Raw genomic sequence first — 20,643 nt, 5'->3', positions numbered from 1 at the left:
TTTTCTTCTCATATCCCGAGAAATTTTCGATTTTGAAATCCTTTAGTTGGCCCCGCCATAGGCAAAAGTCCTACCATAGCGACTGGGCTGGTTGCCCTTGACCAGGATGCCCTCCTCAACCATAAAGTAAGAGTAGGCCTCGACAAAGGCATACTTGGGGTCGTTGTCAATGGCGTCAATGACGGTCTTGAGCTGTTGGGCAATCTCGTCGTCGGATCCATTAAATCCAAACTCGGTGATCCACACGGGCTTCTTGAACAGCTCGTTCACCTTGACGAGGTGGTCCAAGAATTGCTCAGTGCTGAAACCGTAAATGTGAATGTTGACAAAGTCGACGGCGCACCCGCCGTTGCAGGCAGCGAAGAACCTCTTCATCCACTCGATGCCCATGTCGGGGCCACCGCCGTTGGTGATGGAAGGTGAACCAATACGCGCCTTGCCCTGGAACGGGTTCATGAGCTCCTTGTGCTTGGCAGCGGCAACCTCGGGGGAGAGGTTAGCCTGGGTTCCGTGATCGGGCTCGTTGAAGCTGAAAAGGCACGGCGAGCCAGCGTCGATGGCTCTCTGGGCATTGGCAGGCCAGACCTGAGCAAAATCCAGCTTGAGACCCCAGAGTGTGGGGATGAAGGGAAGGCCAGTGCCAGAGTCATCGCGCTGACCCCAGTTGTAGGTCCAGCCAATCTTGGTGCCAGATCCGAGCAAGGCTTTTAACAAGTTAGGGTTATTGTAGGCCAAGCCTGCTCCAAGTCTCTGTCCCTTGGGCGCGGGAGCTGGAGCTGGAGCCGGGGCCGGGGCAGGGGCAGGAGCGGGATTGGGAACTGGCTCTGGCTTTACAACCACCGCGGGGGCCTGGCTGGAGACAACAACAGGAGCCGGGGGAGGAGGCGTGGGCTCGCTCTTGGGGGGCTCGACCGGAGCGGGAGTGGGCTCAGGGTCAGCAGGGCGAACACGAGTGATGACCGTGGTCGGCTCCGGGGCAGGCGCAACAGACGCGGGAGGAGGAGGAGGCGGGGCAGGAGCGGCCTGGCTGGAAGGAGTAGGCTTGACCTTCTTGGCTTTGCGAGTGTTGGTGTAGTGCTGGCGACGACCGGTAGGCGAGTGACCAGTAACGGTGACGGTGACCCAGTTGGTGACGGTGACGAGCTCAGTCACAAGGGCACGCTTCTCGCGAACATGTCTAACGCCATGCTGGTGGTTGAGGTGAGGGCCGGCAGCAGCCTGGCCAGCGAGGCCAGCGGCGGCCAGCGCGAGAACAGTGGTGAAATGCATTTTGCTTTGCTGAGGGTGAAAATAAGCCAATGCTAGAGGTGGTGATGGATGGGTATAAAACTGTAGGTGATCGGCTGGGTGGTCAAAGGATGGGCCTGTTCGTGAAAGGAATGAATGTCGCTGTCTGTCAAAGACGCAGAAGGAGTGATGCGAGGTGACGGTGTCGTGATCGAGAAAAAAGATCAAATGTACGACAGTCGAAACTAGCGACCCAAATGCAGTGGAAAGGAATGGAAAGGCCCGTGACCGGTGGGTTGAGAGACGAGAGGGAAAGAGAGTGCGAACGGTGGGGGGTTGTGGTGTTTTAAAAGAGTGTTCGTTTTTGGCAGTGGAGTGCGGGAACCTAGAAGGCAGGGGTAATCCAGGCACAGGGCACAGATCCAGGAACAGGAGCCAGGTGAGAAGAGGAGGGTGTGAATTGAGAGAATATTTGTGCGAGCTCGGCAAGCTGAAGGGGGGGTGTGGTTGCTCTGGCGAGGTGTGGGTGTTTGTTGTGTGCCCCACTCAGACTAATGAGACGGCAGACTGGGCCACAAAGTCGGGAACTTGATTGCTCCTATTGATTTCAGGTTGAAGGTGAGGGAAGCATGTGGGCTCTCATCCCACGAGGCAAAGTCGGAGTCTCCAGTTCACTTATATACTCACCTAGAGAACAAGTTGCCAGCCTTCTTCATGTCCGCCGCCCATCACAGACTGACAGCTATCATCACAAACATCACAAACAACGTCACCGCCAACTTTTTCCTTGGTGGCATTCATTTTCGTGGACACGCCGCGGCTCCATAGGCTCTCACAGCACAGTCTGCATCTCAAAAGACGCCACAGTCTGCCCTGGAGAAGCCATCAAATGCGGCCACAGCAACCCAACCACTTCCGGAGGCCCAGTTGAGGCGAGCTGTCGATGGCACCAGCCCCCCCTGAGTTTTCTCATTCCTAGGGATGGAGAGCTCGGACAGTCACCAAACGCAAGGGTCATCTGCCGGATAGGAAACGCTCGTCTCCATTCAGCTCACGTCAGTGTCCGTCCGTCCATTCTCCATCATCCTCATGTCCTTCCCCATCAGTCGACATCTTCCAAGAGTCTAGGCCGAGAGTCGTCCCGGTTCGGCCGATGCGGGCAGAATAACCAAACGAATCGCTGGAATCGTCGGGCGGGTGATGGAGGAGGTGCTGCTGCTGCTGTTCGTCGCAAGAGGTCTCGAGTGGGGCAATTGTCTTCATGATGCCTGTCGGAGTCTCGTCGGCCCCCCTCCCCCCTCGGCTGGGCTGACCAACACGGTGGGTTTACCAGAAAAGCCGGACCCGCAAAAAGCAGCACCGCACCCAATCGAAAGCAGTCCGGTGATGCAGGTACGCAAACTCTCGCACTCTTTATCCAGGGGAAAATGGCTCGCTGCTGCAGGAACAGGGCACTCTTTTTTCGAGGATTGCAGCCTGAAAATTCTGATGAGAATGACTTGTCTTCTTCTTCTGCCAGCGCAGCATTACGCAAGCACTCAAGCACGCAAGCACACAAGCAGCAAGCCATACAGTGTTATCACGGTCCTTGGCAACACCGGATCCTATGACGAGTCTTCTCCATATCTCTCAGCTGTCGTCCGATCCAGTTCGAAACACGCCTTTGCGGAGCAAGGCGGGGGTGACCCCCCTCGACCCCTTTGACGCCGGCGTGGCGCGCGCAAACACACAAGCGCCCAGCTCCCAGAGGTCGTCACTTTCTGTCGTGTTGTTCGTGGAAAACATCTTGAAGCTGAATTAAATCTTTTTAGCCGTTTTTGACATCTCAGTCGGTCGCTGTTCCGGATCGCAAGCGAGATTGCATCCAGCGCTCCGGAGCCACGATAGCACGTGTTCCCCTGTCTGCGGACGAGGGGGAAAAAGGCTTGTTTTTCCACGCTAGGCTAGCGCAGCCTGGGCAAGGCGACGAACCTGGACCGCAGATCTGTTCTGGAAGCTGAGAAGATTGAAAAGACTTCACATACGAGTGGTAATGTTGTGGTAAGCCAAGCATCGCCAACGTAAACGATAACAAGTTTCTGTTTGTCAATCCCTCGCCTGTTCTTTTCCTTAACGCCGAACTGCGGGTTCCAGGGGGATTTTTCGCAAGACCTTGTCGCGCCGTCCACACACACACACACCCCCTCCTCCTCTACATGGAGGGTCGGCTGGATTCGTTTCAGCCATCCGCAGCGTTTTTTTACTGCGGGGACACGTGGAGCCTCCCACCTCTACCCAGGTCACGGCAGTTCATGCTGACTTTAGGATATGATCGCCCCTCGTCGGCCAACTACCGACCTTGCGAGTTGCAACCGAGTAGTCGACGGCGAGACTGATCACTGGCACTGGCACTGGATGGACACCCGAGCCGGATGGGTCAACTGTGCTCCCCGAACCTTGATTCTTAATAGCTTGCTGCAACACGCAAGGTCCCACGTCCAGGAAGCACGACAGTAGCACCGTGCCTTTGGCCTATCTGTCCATTGGCGAGCATTTCTTCTCATTGGTGATAGTCTTCTGATAATCAAATCTCACTTTGACCACAAATGACGGGTAGAGGATGTGAAGTTCCGGGAGCTTTGTGACCTCCTCACTGACTGAGGTTCTATGTCTGAGGTTGATTTAATCTTCTTTTTCTTTCCTTTCCCTTCCCTTCCCTCCCGAGCCGTCTTTTGGGCGCTCAAAAGTTCCGAAGAACCGGGAGAACCGAGAAATTGTCTTGGTTATTTTCGTTGTCTTATCACTCCCGTCAGCCATCCAGATGCGAAGCTGAAAGAGCTGAACTATTGGCTGGAATGTTGAGGTGGTAGTTCTCGAGCTGCAGTGTTCTGGAGGCACGGTCAACTTTACCCGGAGTCCTGTTCTTTTCTCGTGAGCAGGAGGCAGTAAGTGCTGACAAACAAACGCCCGCGGGTATTCTTTCCATCCAGGTATAAAAGGTATGTTGGTCTTCTCACTGCATGGCGAAGCAGATAGTCGGCAGCGGGTGTAACCATCTACTCTTATTTTGGAGCAACAGAACTCATAATTGGAGAACCGTTACACGGCGACGGATTGCCGCCGATGCCTGCGTGGACTTTTGGTCTGTTTTAGATTTGGATCTTCATCATCCACGGCTTGACGCTTACAGCTGACGGCATTTTCAAACGATATATCAAAGGGCATGGCTTATAGCCACGCATAGACAGGGCAGGTCAACGTGAGAAAAAGTGGTATCTCAGCCTTCACCGCCGACAAGCCCTCTCCGACGCCTCTCCAAAATCACAAGCCTCGCCAGCCTCCCCGACCTGCTATTCAAGGTAACGATCGACAACATATTAACTTGCAACCTCACAAACTCCTCCAGGGAGGATGACGAGCCACAGGTCCCATATCTTTCAGTCCGAGCATGCCAAGTGGTAAAGACGGATGGCCGCAGCTTTTGAATCAACTTTGTCGCCAGCCCGTTTCTGCAAACTGAAACACCAGGCTACGATAACGACCACTTGGTACAAAAGGCTTGGAAAGCCTTGGCCGTCTAGTAGCGCAGCATATTGGATGGGAACTGAGACACGGCCACGACGACTGCTCCTACAACATCAACGATATCCGAAGACACCCATTGCTGAGTGTGCAGCATTTTGCCGAGGACAGGGAGAACCGATCGGTCATCGGTTTTGTAAGTCCTGCTGACTCTCACCGAAGTATGCAACAGCATGTCGGTATAGAGGACAGACAGACATTTGTCTTCATCCCGATGGAACAACCCTTCACCTCACCGACACTGCATTCATCTCAATTTCTTTCCTCGGCGGTTTTGCCATCTCGCATTTCCTTCGGTCCCGGACTTTGTCGGTCTCCTATTGTCAGTCGAGTTTGATATTGTCCCGGAAGTCGGCACGGTGATCAACGATAGAGTGATCTGCCTATGATACACCAAGCGGTGTACATGGACGTTGTTTGGGAAGCACACAGATCTGGCAAAGGGAAGAAGGAAATCGACCGCGAGGACTACAGACCGCCCATCTATGTCAGTTAGTATACATCACCTTCCCAGCAGGTTTGCTGATGACTTTGCCATTCGGCCAGTGACTTACACACGGTCAGGTTTCTAGATACTAATTGACCTCAGCATGACGAATCGATTCGTAAGTTGCATCACGACATGTCCTACCCGTAGGACTTCTCCCCCAACCACCAAACCAGCTGCCGACACAACGTCAGTGTCAATGTCAATCCTTACCTTCCCGGGTCCCTAACAGGTCCAAATACGCTCCCGAAGCAACGTTCCTGACACATGCAGGTCGTGGGCGTAGAATTCGCCCAGCAGGGCTGAGAGGGCAATCATCGATCCAAAAACCGTGGAAATATTGGCAAACCACTCCGTCGGTGTCGTCGCTGCCTGCATCTCGCGAAGGCAAAAGGGCCGACATCGACTCATCGGAGGGACATATGACCCGATCGACCTCGACCCCGCGCGGGCCGGCCGGCCGGGGTTGCAGCTTTGGGGGGGATCTAACTGGCTGGGAGTCTTCTCCGATTACCATTTTGAGATTTTTTTTTTTTTTTTTTGAGTTGTAGAGCCTCAACTTCTAACCCTGTCCACGCTGTCGCGCCCTTTGGATTGTATAATTGTGGCGTTGCTTCTACCGATTGCCGTTACGGAGACTAGGGAACGCGGGAGGAAGCGGTGACGGATCTTGAACTGACGGTGCAACTGTCTCTTACCAACATCAATCACCAAAGAGGACTAGCGTTGGGAAATAGAGGAGCCAAATTACAAAATCATATTCGTAGTTGACACTGACGCGTTTTCATACCCTGATTCTAGATACTCAGACTCGACTACATTCTGAATGACTCTCTCGGTGAGTGCTGGCAACTAAACTCTGCAGCAGAACAACAGTCCTAACCTCCTTCCCGTTTGAGAATTAGTAACCTACTTTCGGGGATCGACAAGCGACATCACACCCACAGCCTCGTGCATTTCTCTTATCCTACCATCGTTAATTGAGTTAAAAGACCTCGCAAGGTATCCAATAGGGCGGCTTCTATCGCAAGGGGGAAGACTATGATCACACTGCCACTCTTGGCGGGTTATATAGCTAGCTGGCAGATTTTATCTTGCGTCGGACTTTTTGATTTGATGGGAGTAGCATGCCTAAGGCATAATCCAACCCTTTTACGACACACGTGATACCCCTTGATTCCATTTCGGGAGGTGAGGGTCCTTTACAAGGAATCAGCTTGTTTCTAGGTCAGGTTAAGTACACCTCTACTATCTCCACTTGGATGCCTCTCCCGGAGTTATTTCTGACAATTCTGGTCTAGCGATTACTATCGATAAGTACACAAAGCAGACGATGAACTACGGCAATAACAACAACAACGACAACAACGAAATGGACCCCAACCTCCATGCTACCTACCCCCTCTTGGCTCTAAACACCACAACCGAGACCCCCGAGTTTGACTACTCGGCCTTTTACACCCAACAGCCCCATCATTCTCACGAGGATATCGACTACCTTGCTGAGGAGAGCTCAGCATCTGCATCCACCTCTGGCAATTTTGTTTCCTCAGCATCAGATGCCACCCTCCAGAACCTCAACCCCGTCCCTCCCCCGTCCCTGTTGACGGTCCCAGCCCTGGCCAGCACCAACACCGCTCTCGCTCTTCACAACGCCCACAGTCCAGGGAACTATGGACAACCCTACCCCCAAAACCAACTCCAACTCCCCAGCTTTGACCCCTCTGCCGTGTCAGGAACAGGTTATAACGACGGTAGCAGCGGCGGCGGCAGCCCCGCCCCTTCTCCCGGCCACGGCGGCGGCGGTAGCGGAGGGGGAGGAAGCGGGAGCAACAGCGGCAGCCTAACCGCGGCGGGAAAACAGCGGTTAGAAAGAAGGGGCCACACAAAGAGCCGAAGGGGTTGTTTCAACTGCAAACGTCGACGCATAAAGGTAGGTAACCACCATCCAACCACCAAAACAATCACTCACTGATACACGCCACCCACCAGTGTCAAGAAACCCGCCCCTCCTGCGGCCACTGCCTCAAAACCGGCCTCACCTGCGAGTACCCTTCCCTGCCAACCATAACCCACCAGCCAACCAACACCCTCCCTCTATTCTCCCTCCTCGACCTCCGCCTCTACCACCACTTCCTCTCCACCTGCTACCCCCACCACCCCATCGGTTCAGAGCCTTTGTGGCTGCACACAGTCCCTCACCTATCCCAATCCCACCCCTACCTCATGCACGCCATACTGGGGTATTCGGCCTCCCACCTCCTCCAGTCCGACCCCTCCCTCACCCTGACGCCGGCGATGACCCACCGTCTCAAAGCCATCAAATCCATCAAGAAGGCTCTCTCCTCCCTACCGTCTTCCTCCTCCTCCCCGGATTTGGCATCGGAAGGCAACGCCCTCATGGCCACCTGCTTCACGCTAACCTACCAGTCCACCCTTTTGGACGACGGAATGCCAGAGTACATGACCTTCATCCGAGGCATCGTCATCATCTCCATCTCCATGCTCGCGCGGCAGACAAGACTGATATTTGACAACCTCATCCAGCCGGAGCATAACAAGTCGGTCTTGGAAGCGCACATGAGGAGCCTGCCGCTGGTGAGAAGGGAGTGGGTTGATGCTGCGGGGGGGAGTCTCCGGAAACTGGAAGAGGTCGTGCCGAGGCAGGGGGTTCGGAGGAGGTACTGGGAGCTGCTCGTTGAGATGGTGGAAGGACTGAAAAGGGGCGGGTGGGAGGGGTACGAGGCTATGACGAGGCATTACACTTGGTGGATGATGCTTCCGCAGGAAGAGTTCAGGGTGCTGGTGGATGTGCCCGGGGACCAGGTTAGTGTTCTTCTTGGGGCGCATTGGGTGGGAATAAAAATGATTATGGCGACGGTGACGGAGGGGGAGATGATGGGGAGTGCCGAGAGAGAAAAGAGGGTTGTGGTTACCGAGGGGGGGGAGGTGAAGGAGGAGGAGGGGTGGAAGGAGGGGAAGGATCCGAGGGAGAGGGTGGAGATGGAGGGGGGGAAGAAGGAGGGGATCGGGAGGTGGTTGAGGTGGTTGAATAGGGAAACGAAAGGGGGGTGGAGGGGGTACGGGGGGTGGTGTAGGTGGGTGGAGGAGAGGTTGAGGGAGGACTTGGGGTATTTTGGGAAGTCGGTTTGATTTGAACGAAGCTTCAAAAAGACGGGAGATGTCTGTGTAGCCCATGGAAAGGGGGAACAGGTTGGGGAGTTGAGAGACAAGCCGTATCTCGTATCTGCTTGACCTGTCTTTAACAATGTTGGCAATGGGTAGCAACCTGATGCAAGCATCCGTCGTTGGGGTAGTATAAACAACTCAAGGCCCCATCACTCACACCTGAGAGATATATCCAAAAACATAATTTAATACTTTTCTCATCCACCAAATCGCATCTCGCTTTCATCATCAACAAGGACCAGAAAAAGTGACCCCCACATTCCATCAAGATCTCCACAGGGGCACCCCTGCCCCCCCTTTTTTTCTTGGCTCCGCATTCCACACCGCCCCACATTCAGGGCTTGGTTGGGGTCTGGTAGGGTCTGATCGATATCGAGCGGTCATTGACAAGCCTCGAGTTGGGACGGTTTTTTCACACGTGAGTGATGAGAAACAGATTTTGACGGGCACAATTTCAAGTCTGAAGTTTGTATGCTGTTGGTAATTTTTTCAATTTTTTTTTTTTTTTTCCTCATTGGGTCACCATTTCCCAATGGTGATTTCTCTGGCACACGTCAAGTCAAGGACAGAAATGAATAGTCGTGACTGCTGCTAGGATTTCTGGCACTTTTTTAGTCTTCAATCTTATACTCAGATTCACTTCGGTTGCTGGGAAAAAAAAAGGCTGCGTGAGTGGTGTAAGATATGGGTGGATTGATCTCTTGTGGGTGTGAGAATAACTTCACATCCATATTCCCACATGTGTCTGTATTTTCCTGCTCGATGGCTACCTACAAGCCTCGAAAGGCAGCGGCATTTTCCGCATATAAACCTCTCCTACTCACAATTTTGTCTCGTCGCCCATCCTTTATTCCATCATGCATACATACATTACTATTATTCACCTCCACCATCATAATAATAAACAAACACCCTCATCTCACCCATCCAAGAACAACCGCGCTAAAAAAACAACTCCAAAGATTTTTAGACCAATTTCAACTTTTCATCTTCACCACCAAACAACTCACAAAACCACTAAGTCAAGAAGCTTACACGCCATGATATAGTCAATATATAACCAAACTACGCTACTACCCCAAGCGCCCAAGTCTACAACAAAAACACCAGGCTACCCAACCCCAGCCTGTTCTATCATGAGTACATGCGTCTAGCTTTGGTTGCACTTGATATCAATGGTAATATATGCTTGCTTCTTCGGCCCCTTCTCTCGTTGAATGCAAATACAAATTTTTGCAACCTTGAAGCTCTTTCTACATGCGCTGCGCTGGCTCTGCTTGGTCTTGCCATGATAAAAACACACACTTTAGAAAAGAAAACAGACAGGAAAATAACAATGCATAACCTACATCCCCGCATGCAGGTCTAAAAAGAAAAAAGAAAAAAAAAAAAGGAGCCGTTGCTTGGTCGAGCGCCATGATGAAAGCAACCCATGATGATTGTGTGCCGGTGATGTCTCATGTGCTTGCGTTGTGTACGTGTTCGTCCCATCTGTACCTAGTCCGTTAAGTCATTGCCCCTGTCCCATAAACGCCTCTGTGTAGCCTCCTTGATAAATGTCAAAAATCAAGTGAGTTGTGGTTGTTGCCACCACGGTATCGCCCCGAAACCCGAGACGCCGAAAACCGAAAAGCGAAAAAAATCAAAGCGCGGCAAACGTAACCAGCTGTGTTGGCCGCCTAATGTTACACATGATGGGATGTCAAAATCTCCATCACGAGTTCCTGTCCACCGTCTTCCGAGGCTTGTAGTTGGGAAGCTCATCGAACCAGCCCTGCTCCTCGTTGTACTTGTAGGCGTGGAACTCGATGCCGTACGGCTTGGGTTCAATAGCGTAGAGAATCCCCAGCGGAACATCGAGGTCGGCAATATCGTCCCTAGTGAGATCCATAAAGTACGCCATCAGCACCCTGCAAACTGATCGGTGTCCGATGATGAGCAGGTGATCGGTAATGCGCTCAATCTCCCGAACCATATCCCGGAGACGGCTGATAACCTGGAGATAACCCTCGCCTCCCACTCCAGGATAGATGTACTGGAGCTTGTCCTGGGACCGTTTCCGGTACTCCTCGGGGTATCTTTGCGCAATCTCTTCGTAAGTCATCCCCTCAAAGGAGCCAGCGTTGAGCTCGTTGAGCATCTCCCAAGCTTTCACATCGTAATCTTCGTCTGCGTCGAAGTACTCGGCCGTCTGCACGCTGCGTTGCAGCATCGAAGTCCAGACGCAAAAGTTCTTGTCCTCGAGCTCTTGGTTGAGCTCGGGATATGGTGGCGTGTTGTCACCTGGCAGCGGTGGGAAGGTCGACTGTGCGATCTTGTTCTTCTGTTCAATCAGCCACTCTTTGCGCTTGTACGTCATGAAGTTATAGAGTGCAAGGCCATAGCAGTGACCCCTCTCGGTCAGTTCAGAATTGCCGCCCAGCTTTTGCAGTTGGTTATCCTGACTCTGGCCGTGGCGGGTGATCCAGATTTGTCTGGGAGAAAGGTTGAACGTCGTCAAGTAAGAAGCGATCCCGCCGCTAAGGAATCCCTTGAGTCGGTGGTGCACGAGTTTTCTTCCAACATCAATCATCTATGCACAGTTGGTTAGTGGATGTGGCTAACAAACAAACCAAAGATAAAACATACCTGGATGTACTGAAGATGCATGTCTTCCTCCCACTTGCCCAGCGGCTCGTAAGCACTTTCATAAGCTTTGACTCTTTCCTTGAAATCAGCCAAAGACTTGACAGGATCCTTGTCCTTGTAATCTGGCCCGGAAAGCTTCAGGCGCATGTTGGCCTCGAGGAGATTTTGGTCGTGGCAGATGCTTTCGATGAAGAGAATGCCGAGCTTTGGCTCCCGAGCTTTGATATGGTCGACCAAGAGCTTCCGCCGCTTGATCGTGCTGTTTGTGGCATCGAGAATGCCGACAGCACCGCCTCCGTGGAGAAGGTAGGCCAAGAGCTCATCCAAGGTGTCGAGAGCGACTTGTTCACGCAGCTTGGCTGCAATCTCGTTATTTGGATCGAAAAACTTGGCCGACTGGTCAATCTTGGTGCGAGCCGACTTGGGCTCCCCATTGAGATCCAGCTTGGTTGGCTCATCCTCTACCATAATGTCAGGACCTTTCGTGCCATTCAGAAGGATGGTAGCAGCCTGGGTGGGCACATCGACTCCTCTGTTAGTGGCCGAGGTCGGGGATCCACTACCGGAGTTGGCCACCCCTGCCGCAAGGCGCCTACGATTTCCAACATTGAAAATCTTGGTATTGTGTTGTTGCCACGACAGGTAGCGCTGGATCTTCTTGGTGATGTACGACTTGCCTCGAGCAGGTAGACCGACCATGATGATGACGAGCTTCGCAGCGACATCGCGGTCGGGAATTCTGCCATCGGGGGACGCCTTGGACCTGGTCATGCCCGGGATATTCAGCGTGGTGGCATGTGGCCGGACTCTTGGTGTGTGGCTGCCGGAGTTCTGTCGAAGGGGTGGACTGTTTCAACACTAGTCAGTCAAACTGACATGACAGCGGGATGCAGCAAGTATGACAAGGCTAACTATGCGCCCGGTTGGAAAAAGGCGCAGAAAGCTTCGCACAAAATCTCGCAGAAAGTGGAAAAATTGCATTCGACTCACATTCGAGGAGAACCGGGGGCAGTGGACGGGATGCTGCGTGAGTAGGGGGAGTCATAGTGCTGTTGGAAGCCAGGGCGTGTTGGGTGTGACGACGAGAGCTCAAAGTCGTTGAGGTCCTTTAGTGCGCTGGACCACGACGCAGCAGCTGGCGGCAGCAAGCCATCGTGAAACTGATGAGCGCCTGGAATAGGTCGCTGTCCGTTGGCGCGGATCGAGGGTGATGATGGTGCAGTGGCCGACGATCCGATCATATGGCTCATCGCCAGTTTTCGCAGCGACGAGGGCTGCGAAACTGGAAACGAGTCTTTATAGTGATATGCAAGGTCAGCCGTGGTGCTGGTGTTGTGCGGTGATGCCGCTTCGAGAGTGGGTGTGTGTATGTATAGTAGAAGCAGAGTAGTATAGAGAAGTGTGAGAGAAAGAAAAAGAAGAGGGGGAAAAGAGACCTTCTTCGCGTTTTCTTTTGCGTGAGAGACCAGTGAATGATGATGACGATGATGGTGGTGACCAAAGTGAATGCGGTGGCATGGAAGAAGGACGACTGGAGACTTTGAGATCAAAAGTCGAGTCCGGATGGCGCGTCTGCAGCATGGGGCAGGGATTCCCTTAGTGGGGTTGCAGCGCTATCTAAGCACCAATTAGCGGCAGGAGACAAAGGGCAGGGGTCCACGGGGCTGCACAAAATATTCGGTGCTGACCGTCCGGGTGTTGATCAGTGGTCGACCTTCCGTCAGGGTTCCAGCAGGGTCTCCAAAAGTCCCAGAAGGCCGGCAGCAACAAACTCTATTTTGCGGCAAAGATCTGACTTTGATCGCCACCGGCGGAGCATCTGACTGGAGCAAGCCATCACTTACAGGTTATGATGAGATGGACAAGAGATGGAGAATCCGGACTGGGATGGACTGGGATGGACCGTCTCGTGGGACTTTGACGTCGTCCGAGAATATTCTGTCGACGTCGAGTGGCTAAGACGATTTAGGGTCGCGAGGCGTCTTGGCCCAGGTGCTTGGCAGGGTGTATCTGGTGGAAACGAAGTGACGTAACCTGGCTCGTTTCCCAAAGGGTCGTGGGGTGACGCGGGTGACTCAAATCACCCTTTTGCTCAAACTGCTGAGAGAGAGCGCAGCTGCCGATGCCAAGGTCTGCGAGATGAGGCGCTGATGAGAGGTGGTCTGGGGTATATACGACCGTCGCACACGATGAGGCCACGGCAGATGACAAGACGTTCGACCGTCGGCCTCCTTCTGTGACACTCCGAAGACAAGTCGACCTGCCTCTGTGACTGCGCCCGAGCCCGACGATGGAGGTGGCCTTCTTGGCGTCCGCTGCGCAACAGAACACCAAGTCCGGAATGGGAGGACAGCCAGGAACGGGCTTTGGCTTTGTTGGCTGAATCCGGGACGTCCGTGATTTGTTGGGTTGGGCAGGTGTTGTCTTATTATACCAGGAGAGGCTGATGGAGGGCAGCCAAGTGTTGTTGGAGCAATCCGCGAGGGTGAGGGTGAGAGTGAGTCAAAGAGTTGGGAAATGTAAACAGAGAGACGACGACTGGCCGTGGTGTTTGGCCTGGGGGAGGTACCTTCAAATATGTACCAATCTCCTACCTTTCTTTGAGTCTTCTGTTGAGCAATGTAGCTAGCCTCCTCACCCGCCCCCTCCCTCCCGGCAGGAATTACCACAAAGACAAGTCCATCAACACTCTGACGCGGGATTCTGGGGTTTCATTGCCCCAGATGCGATGTGCACGGCTCAATAGTGGTGCAACAAGTGGTGTCGATGCTGCCGATGCACCCTCCGCTACAGGAGGCTTTCCCATATTGAGGAAGATGGGGATCTTTGCTCGTTGCGGAGGAGCCGCCGGCTTGGCTCTTTCAGCTGCAGCCAGCTCAATTCCAACCTCTGGTGTTAGGTCCGCACTCGGACTTCCGGCGCCGAATGAAGCCCACGCCAAGGCAATCAAGGCCTCATCATGCCTCATCATCACTCGCACCCCCTTCACGAGGCGTCGTGCTCGACATGGGAAATGTGACAGGCTGGCCTTCCCACCCCTTCCTTCTCCAACAAGACGGCGCCCTGCTAGGTGCTTGCTGCTTGTTGCTGCGTGCTGCGCTGCATATGCACCTCAGCACGGCATGGAGGCAGAATGCGCCTGTGCCCCCACGCTAGAACGGGGTCAGTTGCCAAGACCAGCCGCTTTCCGATGTCAAAAAGCCTGGGATGCATCCAATGCGTTGCTCGGCACCACACCACCCGCCGTTTGTTGCTGCGGAGGGGGATGGGATGTGGTGTGGATGTGTGTGGGTGTGTTGGCAGATGAGTGCTGATGAACAACGGCATTGTCCGTGAGGGCTCTTTGTCTCCATCCATGCCATCCTCTCCTATCTCCGTATCTTCTCCATCGTGTGGTCTGGAGACCATCCACCTTTCCTTTCACTCTCACTGTCCACTGGCTGGGACGGGTCAAGAAACCCCTCTCCCACCTAGGTCTCAAAGAGGGGTTGTGAAAGATGCTGGAACCTGGAACCTAGAGGCGTGGAAACGGGCCGTTTAAAGGGCATTATATTATCCGGGAATGGACCTATCCTCGCGCTCTGATCCTTGGAACACATGAAAAGGTTAGCAATTCGAATGTGCAATTGGAGTTCCATCCGCTCAGTGTTTTGTAATGGAAAATAGTTGGGGGGAGCTCTCTGCTTTGCGGGGAAGGGTAGGGTTGTGTAGGTACCCCGCAGTCGGTTGCTCGCCAAAAAGTGCAACGGGGGAAGGTGGGGTTGGGGTTGGGTTGACCAGCTCCAGCCTCCGTGCCTGCCGCCACCAATCGCAATTACCAGGGGTCCAGGAACAAAGCTGGAGGTGGAGCTCCTGTCTATAATTTTTTTGTCTGGAACTCAGCGAAGAAACAACAGATGGTGCCGTTTTGCTTGTTGCTTGCCTCTTGTTGTTGTCGTTGTCCGTAGGGACCGGGCTGTCTAAGTGCTCCCCGTCTTGCTCTTGCTCCTGCTTTCTCTAGAATCGATACTGCCATGGTTTCTCGTCCGGACTTCTTGTCTCTGCATGTTCCATTATACCCTCTGACTGCTGTCGTTTGATTCTGCCCTTTCTCCTCCACCATCGCCTATCTTCCCGGTTACCCCGCTAGTCACGCTTCATCGTTGATTCTTCGCCTGCCACCCTCATCGAACAGTCGACCACATATTTGCTATCTGATTGCTGGCCTTCTCTACACCTTGTCACGACTTCCTTGGATCACGATTGCAAGACAAGCCTCTGTCATCGTCTCACGACAATCTCGCGCAGCCCTCTGCACTGACAAGGGGGAAGTCAACCTGCACAAGATGGACGAGGAAGAGAATTCTATCCATCGCATCCTTGACGCCCAGGAGCCTATTGTGAAGGAGCTTGTGCGTGGGGAAGTCGAACATGGGGTCCTCATCCCACTAAAGACGACACTGGAGCTGCGAGATGATTACGTGACGGCCAAAGTTCTGATCACTCGCGTGCCTCTGAAGACAGCCAACCCCGCAATCATGTACGTTCCCAACCCTCTCGAGTCCCCTGGCGATAACTGCTCACCATGATAACAGGATGTTGCGAGAGCTACTATCCGAAGAGGTGGTTAAGTGCTTCCCTCATCTTCGTCGATGCGCCAAGCCTTGCGATTTGCCTGCCCACATCAAAGCGAAGTTCATGAACGAGTCCCCAGATACCCGACAAATCCATACCGGAAAATCGAACTGGATATACATCATTGCAGGGCCCGAATCCATGCTGAACAAGGAGGAGGTCAGACAGGAACTGACCAAGCTCGACGGCATGGAGGGCGAGGAGGTGTTCATCAGCAGCATCCCCGTCCCTATGGTTGCACCTGCTTCCCAGGTTCAGGCTGCTATGTGGTCACAGCAATTCTGGCCCGCCGTATACCGCAAGAACAATCCTCTTGGACCGCATCCTTCGATGATCGCCCGCAGCACGGACGAGATCAGTGACGATGCGGCCATTTGGATGAGCCTCGCACACCAAGTCGCCCACCAGTCCGAGGCCAAAGGCTATGGAGAGGCCATGGGCGCTTGCGTTATCCAACGAGAGGAAGACAAGACGACCATTGTCGCCTTGGCTGGTGACGCTCGTTGGTGCCAGCGAGGCAAGTGCGGAGATGGAGGCAACCCCATGGCACACTGTGTCATGCGTGCCATCTCCATGGTTGCCCAAAAGCTGGTTCGATGCGAAAACAGACAAACTCGGACCAATCCGGAGCCCATTTTAGAGTACGAGTGCTTCCAGGACAAGCCCTTGTTCGAGGATGAAAGAAAGGTCTTTGAGCTGGAACATCCCAGCCCAGACGGCTACTTGTGCCACGGTCTCGAGATGTACCTGACACACGAGCCCTGCGTCATGTGTTCCATGGCGATACTCCACTCTCGCATGGGCAAGGTTGTCTTTCGTCATCGTATGCCGTTGACGGGCGGGCTCAGCGCGGAGGATAGGGGTTGTGGTCATCCCTCACTTGGGGGAGCCGATGGCGGTCGTGGTCTTGGCCTGTTTTGGCGCCGGGAGTTGAACTGGAGCTTGATTGCCTGGGAATGGGAGTCAGGCGGCTGCATGAGGCCTCTAGAGGTGGACAAAGCCATCCATGCCTAGTCACTACGTGGGCTCTACACCTCCCCCTTTGCGGCACACACAGCTACACACGGCTCAACAACACTGGCGACGACATCTCTGGGCGGTGTCGTCATCACGCCTTACATACAACAACAGCAACAAGCTAACATGAGAGGATCTTATGGTGTTCTTGATAGTATTGAGTTTTGCAAAGAAGAAGTCGAGGGAGTTAGGTAGTCCTCTCGTACATCCGGATTGGCATTATGACGGCGCAACAAAACACAAAACATTTCACAAGCAACAACAACATGGACTGGGAAGCATTTTAAAGTATCTCATTGCGAAGGGATGGTGAACATGGAGGATACACGGATAGCAAGGCGTTAGATAGGGGGGGCAATCAGCATGATTTATAGCTGTGGTGTAATGTATCAACTTTCTTTCCTGTTAATGCCCTGGCTGGTGTTTCCGTGATATTTGGTTTGAGGGGAGTGGTGGTAATTGATGAATCCTGTCCGGCAAGATAACGACAGAGAGCAACCGACAACACAAGGCACTTTTGAAGATAGTCGTCTGTAAAATTAATGAGATTGTGGGTGAGATTGGAACCAGTTATAAATGCTATGACCTCGCCACTCTAACATCCAAAGGCGGCCATGGTGTAGTGGTTAGCATTAATGCCTTCCAAGCATTAGAGTCGGGTTCGATTCCCGATGGCCGCACTCAACGTTTGGACTTTCATTTTTGGCCTTTTCTCACTGGGCTGAATGCCCCTATACATAACACCCTTCGTCTGATTTTTTTAAGGTTTTGGGGATTACCCATCGGGATCTCTTCTCATGGAATTCCGCTCCTTCCTGCTTGAGGGATGTTGTCCAACAAAAGTGGGGTTCCGACACTGTGCCCGCGGTGACCCAGCCTGTATGATCTGGTCCTCAAAAGCGGGCTTGGCGCCGCCGTTTTTTATGGTTCTTGCTCACTCACTCGCTCTCCTCAACTGACGTCGATACAGATAACGGTTGCTGGGTCATTGTTGTTGAAAGTAAGTTTGTTGGTTTGTTTACGGGTGGGTGGTCTAAGCTCACTTTTCATTCTAGATTCTCTCTCCTACGCAAGATTTTCTAAAACAACACGGAGAGGGATTTGGTCAAATGTGCCGATAACATCCAGCCTCACGCCTTCGACATACATATCACACACCACTTGCCGCTTTTACTTGGACAGGAGTTTCCGCGCCGCCCGGTCCGGAGGATTCGGAAAGGGTGGAGTCCGGAGGTCCCGAGCCGGAGCCGGAGGAGTGTGGTTTTGACAGCTTGGCGCCAAGGGGGTAGGGAAAGCCAAAGATGCCGACCTTGGCGATTACAAACTTCAACATTGTGTTGAGCGTGTTGGGGGGGTGGATCAGTTTGTTTGGACTGGTGTCGTATTTGATGAAGGAGAATTTTTATTTGAGTGAGGCTTGTAGGTGTTTGCTTCTTGTCTATATCCCTTATGACGCCTGGACTTGTCCACCCTCCCTCAACCGTTGGTGAAGATGAGATACTGACAAAAAAATGTAATAGTGATTTCGTTGCTTGCGGGAGTGGCCTTTTCTCCGGCGGCGGCGAATTTAATCAAGCCGCTCGAATATACTTTGGGATCGGAAGAAGACCTCAACATTGTCACGCTCTCGTTCACCCGTCTTGTTCTTGGGATTCAGCTTGTTTTGGCGGGTGTTCAGTTACCGTCACGATATCTCAAGAAACAATGGCGGCCGCTGCTGTGGTTTCTGGGCCCGATCATGACGGCTATGTGGCTGTCTACTGCTCTTCTGATCTGGGGTCTGGTGCCTGGGATTAGGTTTCTGGAGGCGCTGGTGGTGGGCAGCTGTGTCACGCCCACGGACCCGGTGTTGAGCAATGTGATTGTGAAGGGCAAGTTTGCGGATCATAACGTGCCGAAGGAGCTGCAGGATGTGATTATTGCTGAGAGTGGTGCGAATGATGGGTTGGGGTATCCGTTTTTGTTTTTGGGGCTGTATTTACTTGAGGTGGGATGGGGTGGAGGGGATGGCGGGGTGAGGGGGGCGATGGGGCAGTGGTTTGGAGAGACTTGGGGGTATACGATACTGTTGAGTGTGGTAGGTTTTGTGCTTTTGATGTTTTGCCCTCGAGGGAGAGGAGATTTTGCTAACCTGCTGGTGATGTTGATAGGTGTATGGTGCTGTTGTGGGTTGGGGAGCGAACAAGCTGTTGCATTGGGCTGAGGAGAGGAAGTTTGTGGATAGGGAGAGCTTTTTGGTTTTTGCTATCAGTTTGGCGGTAGGTGTCTTCTACAACTCCTGGGGCTGGGTCTGAAGAAGTAGGGGAATGTGTCTGGGAAGGACTAAGCTAACATCCGGTGATAGTTGTTCATCGTGGGAACGTGTGGGATGATTGGGAGCGATGACGTCCTTGCTTGTTTCATTGCAGGCAATGCCTTCACCTGGGATGACTGGTTTCGATTGGAGACGCTGGACGATTCGTTACAGCCAACCATTGACATGCTGCTGAATGTGTCGGTGTTCATGTGGTTGGGGGCGGTTTGCCCGTGGCATGAGTTTTTGGTGAATGATGGGGTGGCACCGCTGCATCGGCTGGTTATTTTGGGAATTCTGGTGCTGCTGTTCAGGAGGTTGCCATGGGTGTTTGCGATCCACAAGTTTATCCCCCAGATCGAGGAAGTCCGCCAGGCGATATTCGTGGGTTTCTTTGGCCCGGTAGGGGTTTCGGCGATCTTCTATCTCTATATCACATTGGAGTTCTTGAAGACGATGGAGCCAAGCGAGGAGGTTGAGCATTTGGGGCACGTGGTCAAAGTTGTGGTATGGTTCCTGGCCATTTGCAGTATTGTAAGTTGGAATCTTTGTTGTTATGACAAGAAGACAAAAGGGACTAACATGTACGGTGACAGGTTGTGCATGGCCTGAGTCTCCCACTTGGAAAGCTAGGATTTTACCTTCCCAGGACCCTCTCAAGAGGAATCTCTGTGACATCTGATGGGGGGGAATTTCTTCCACCAATTCGAAACAGAGTGAGCACACTGGTCGCCCGACGACCAAGGAGAAACTCAGGAGAGGAACTGCCTGCCACGGAGCCTCCTTCGTCAGACGCAAGGCGTTCCGTTTCCAGAATCGGCGGCAGTGTTATCCCCAGTCGGCCAGTAGGTGGGGAACTAGATGTCAAAACCATAGCCGCTGGCTCGGGCGGGCTCGCCATGGGCACTGACGGATCTAGCAGCGCCGTCAAAATAGACCTCGAATCACCAAGTCTCCCAGGACGGACAATACGGTTTCTGGATGAGTCTCCAGCGATCGCAGGACCGACCTCAGCACCAGGATCGGCCGGGACGCACAATGCTGACAGTAGCTGAGTACTGGGCTGCCCGGATTAGCCGGGATGACCTCCATCTCGGGGTAAAGAAACAGTGCCAAGTGGTGGGATTGGGAACATGATGTACGGACCACCAAACGAGAGGCCTCAGATGTCCTCTGTCCTTTCTTTTCTGCAGTGTTGCGTGCCTCCATAGCAAGGAGTTTTAGTATCATTTTGGAGTCGCATGTTGTAGACAAAATAAGATGAAGTAAGAACAGTTAGCTACCTCCCTTTTTGAACCCTTTTATGACCCTTGAAGGCCCTCGTCTCATGCAGCAGTCTCGCTTTCTTTGACCACGACGTCAGTCCGTAATATGAAAAAGAAATACTCGAAACAGTTCCGTAATTCGTCCATCATTTATACCCTATTCCCTCCTGTTAGCGTCCGCAAAATGACGCGTTTCCCCTTGTCCCCTTTCCAGCGCCGAGAAACTCGGTGGGCTAGTTTTTGGTGTGTTTGGCTAAGTTTAGACGACCCAAAAGACTGGATGGCTGGGGTTGTTATTTCGCTTGGAGGGAAAACCTCGATAGAGACATATCAATCGGTTAAACTGCATGTCTGAGACGCAG

General features: G+C 53.0%; 5 protein-coding genes and 1 non-coding gene across 6 annotated transcripts; 3 read left to right on the top strand and 3 right to left on the bottom strand.

Annotated features, from left to right (window-relative positions):
* Positions 1-42: 42 nt before the first annotated feature.
* On the bottom strand, positions 43-1,269 carry QC764_306630 (uncharacterized protein; the record flags this gene model as incomplete). Its single annotated transcript, XM_062945767.1, has 1 exon — positions 43-1,269. The coding sequence occupies one exon, from the start codon at positions 1,267-1,269 to the stop codon at positions 43-45; it is 1,227 nt and encodes a 408-aa protein (XP_062801797.1).
* Positions 1,270-4,200: 2,931 nt separating this feature from the next.
* QC764_306620 (uncharacterized protein) lies at positions 4,201-8,580 on the top strand. Its single transcript, XM_062945766.1, has 2 exons — positions 4,201-7,208; positions 7,268-8,580. The coding sequence occupies exons 1-2, from the start codon at positions 6,609-6,611 to the stop codon at positions 8,426-8,428; spliced, it is 1,761 nt and encodes a 586-aa protein (XP_062801796.1). The 5' UTR covers positions 4,201-6,608; the 3' UTR covers positions 8,429-8,580.
* Positions 8,581-9,167: 587 nt separating this feature from the next.
* Positions 9,168-14,728, bottom strand: PFK26 (6-phosphofructo-2-kinase). The gene is made up of 5 exons (XM_062945765.1): positions 12,763-14,728; positions 12,529-12,709; positions 12,083-12,386; positions 11,093-11,939; positions 9,168-11,036 (listed from the first exon to the last, which is right to left on the bottom strand). Exons 2-5 carry the CDS (start codon positions 12,671-12,673, stop codon positions 10,179-10,181), a joined length of 2,154 nt encoding a protein of 717 aa, XP_062801795.1. The 5' UTR covers positions 12,674-12,709; positions 12,763-14,728; the 3' UTR covers positions 9,168-10,178.
* QC764_306600 (uncharacterized protein) lies at positions 12,818-17,267 on the top strand. Its single transcript, XM_062945764.1, has 2 exons — positions 12,818-15,611; positions 15,667-17,267. Exons 1-2 carry the CDS (start codon positions 15,418-15,420, stop codon positions 16,718-16,720), a joined length of 1,248 nt encoding a protein of 415 aa, XP_062801794.1. The 5' UTR covers positions 12,818-15,417; the 3' UTR covers positions 16,721-17,267.
* Positions 17,268-17,331: 64 nt separating this feature from the next.
* QC764_0054080 lies at positions 17,332-17,403 on the bottom strand. Its single transcript has one exon. It is a non-coding gene; the product is annotated as a tRNA-Gly (tRNA).
* QC764_306590 (uncharacterized protein) lies at positions 17,404-20,518 on the top strand. The gene is made up of 6 exons (XM_062945763.1): positions 17,404-17,723; positions 17,779-18,142; positions 18,244-18,800; positions 18,874-18,981; positions 19,068-19,550; positions 19,613-20,518. The coding sequence occupies exons 2-6, from the start codon at positions 18,025-18,027 to the stop codon at positions 20,069-20,071; spliced, it is 1,725 nt and encodes a 574-aa protein (XP_062801793.1). The 5' UTR covers positions 17,404-17,723; positions 17,779-18,024; the 3' UTR covers positions 20,072-20,518.
* The last annotated feature ends 125 nt before the right edge of the window (positions 20,519-20,643 follow it).

This window comes from Podospora pseudoanserina, chromosome 3 (assembly GCF_035222485.1).
Source record: "Podospora pseudoanserina strain CBS 124.78 chromosome 3, whole genome shotgun sequence".
Taxonomy (NCBI): domain Eukaryota; kingdom Fungi; phylum Ascomycota; class Sordariomycetes; order Sordariales; family Podosporaceae; genus Podospora; species Podospora pseudoanserina.
Note: the sequence above shows the minus strand (reverse complement) of the source record. Positions and strands in the feature narration are given on the sequence as shown.

Bases quoted from the DNA above. Each gene is read 5' to 3' on its own strand.
- QC764_306620 (XM_062945766.1), top strand. From the start codon at position 6,609: ATGAACTACGGCAATAACAACAACAACGACAACAACGAAATGGACCCC. The intron at 7,209-7,267 runs GTAGGTAACCAC...GCCACCCACCAG, and splicing joins GCAAACGTCGACGCATAAAG to TGTCAAGAAACCCGCCCCTC.
- PFK26 (XM_062945765.1), bottom strand. From the start codon at position 12,673: ATGCTGCAGACGCGCCATCCGGACTCGACTTTTGATCTCAAAGTCTCC. The intron at 11,940-12,082 runs GTGAGTCGAATG...GTGTTGAAACAG, and splicing joins GCCCCCGGTTCTCCTCGAAT to TCCACCCCTTCGACAGAACT. The intron at 11,037-11,092 runs GTATGTTTTATC...AACTGTGCATAG, and splicing joins TGCATCTTCAGTACATCCAG to ATGATTGATGTTGGAAGAAA.
- QC764_306600 (XM_062945764.1), top strand. From the start codon at position 15,418: ATGGACGAGGAAGAGAATTCTATCCATCGCATCCTTGACGCCCAGGAG. The intron at 15,612-15,666 runs GTACGTTCCCAA...CCATGATAACAG, and splicing joins ACAGCCAACCCCGCAATCAT to GATGTTGCGAGAGCTACTAT.
- QC764_306590 (XM_062945763.1), top strand. From the start codon at position 18,025: ATGCCGACCTTGGCGATTACAAACTTCAACATTGTGTTGAGCGTGTTG. The intron at 18,982-19,067 runs GTAGGTGTCTTC...ATCCGGTGATAG, and splicing joins TTTTTGCTATCAGTTTGGCG to TTGTTCATCGTGGGAACGTG. The intron at 19,551-19,612 runs GTAAGTTGGAAT...GTACGGTGACAG, and splicing joins TCCTGGCCATTTGCAGTATT to GTTGTGCATGGCCTGAGTCT.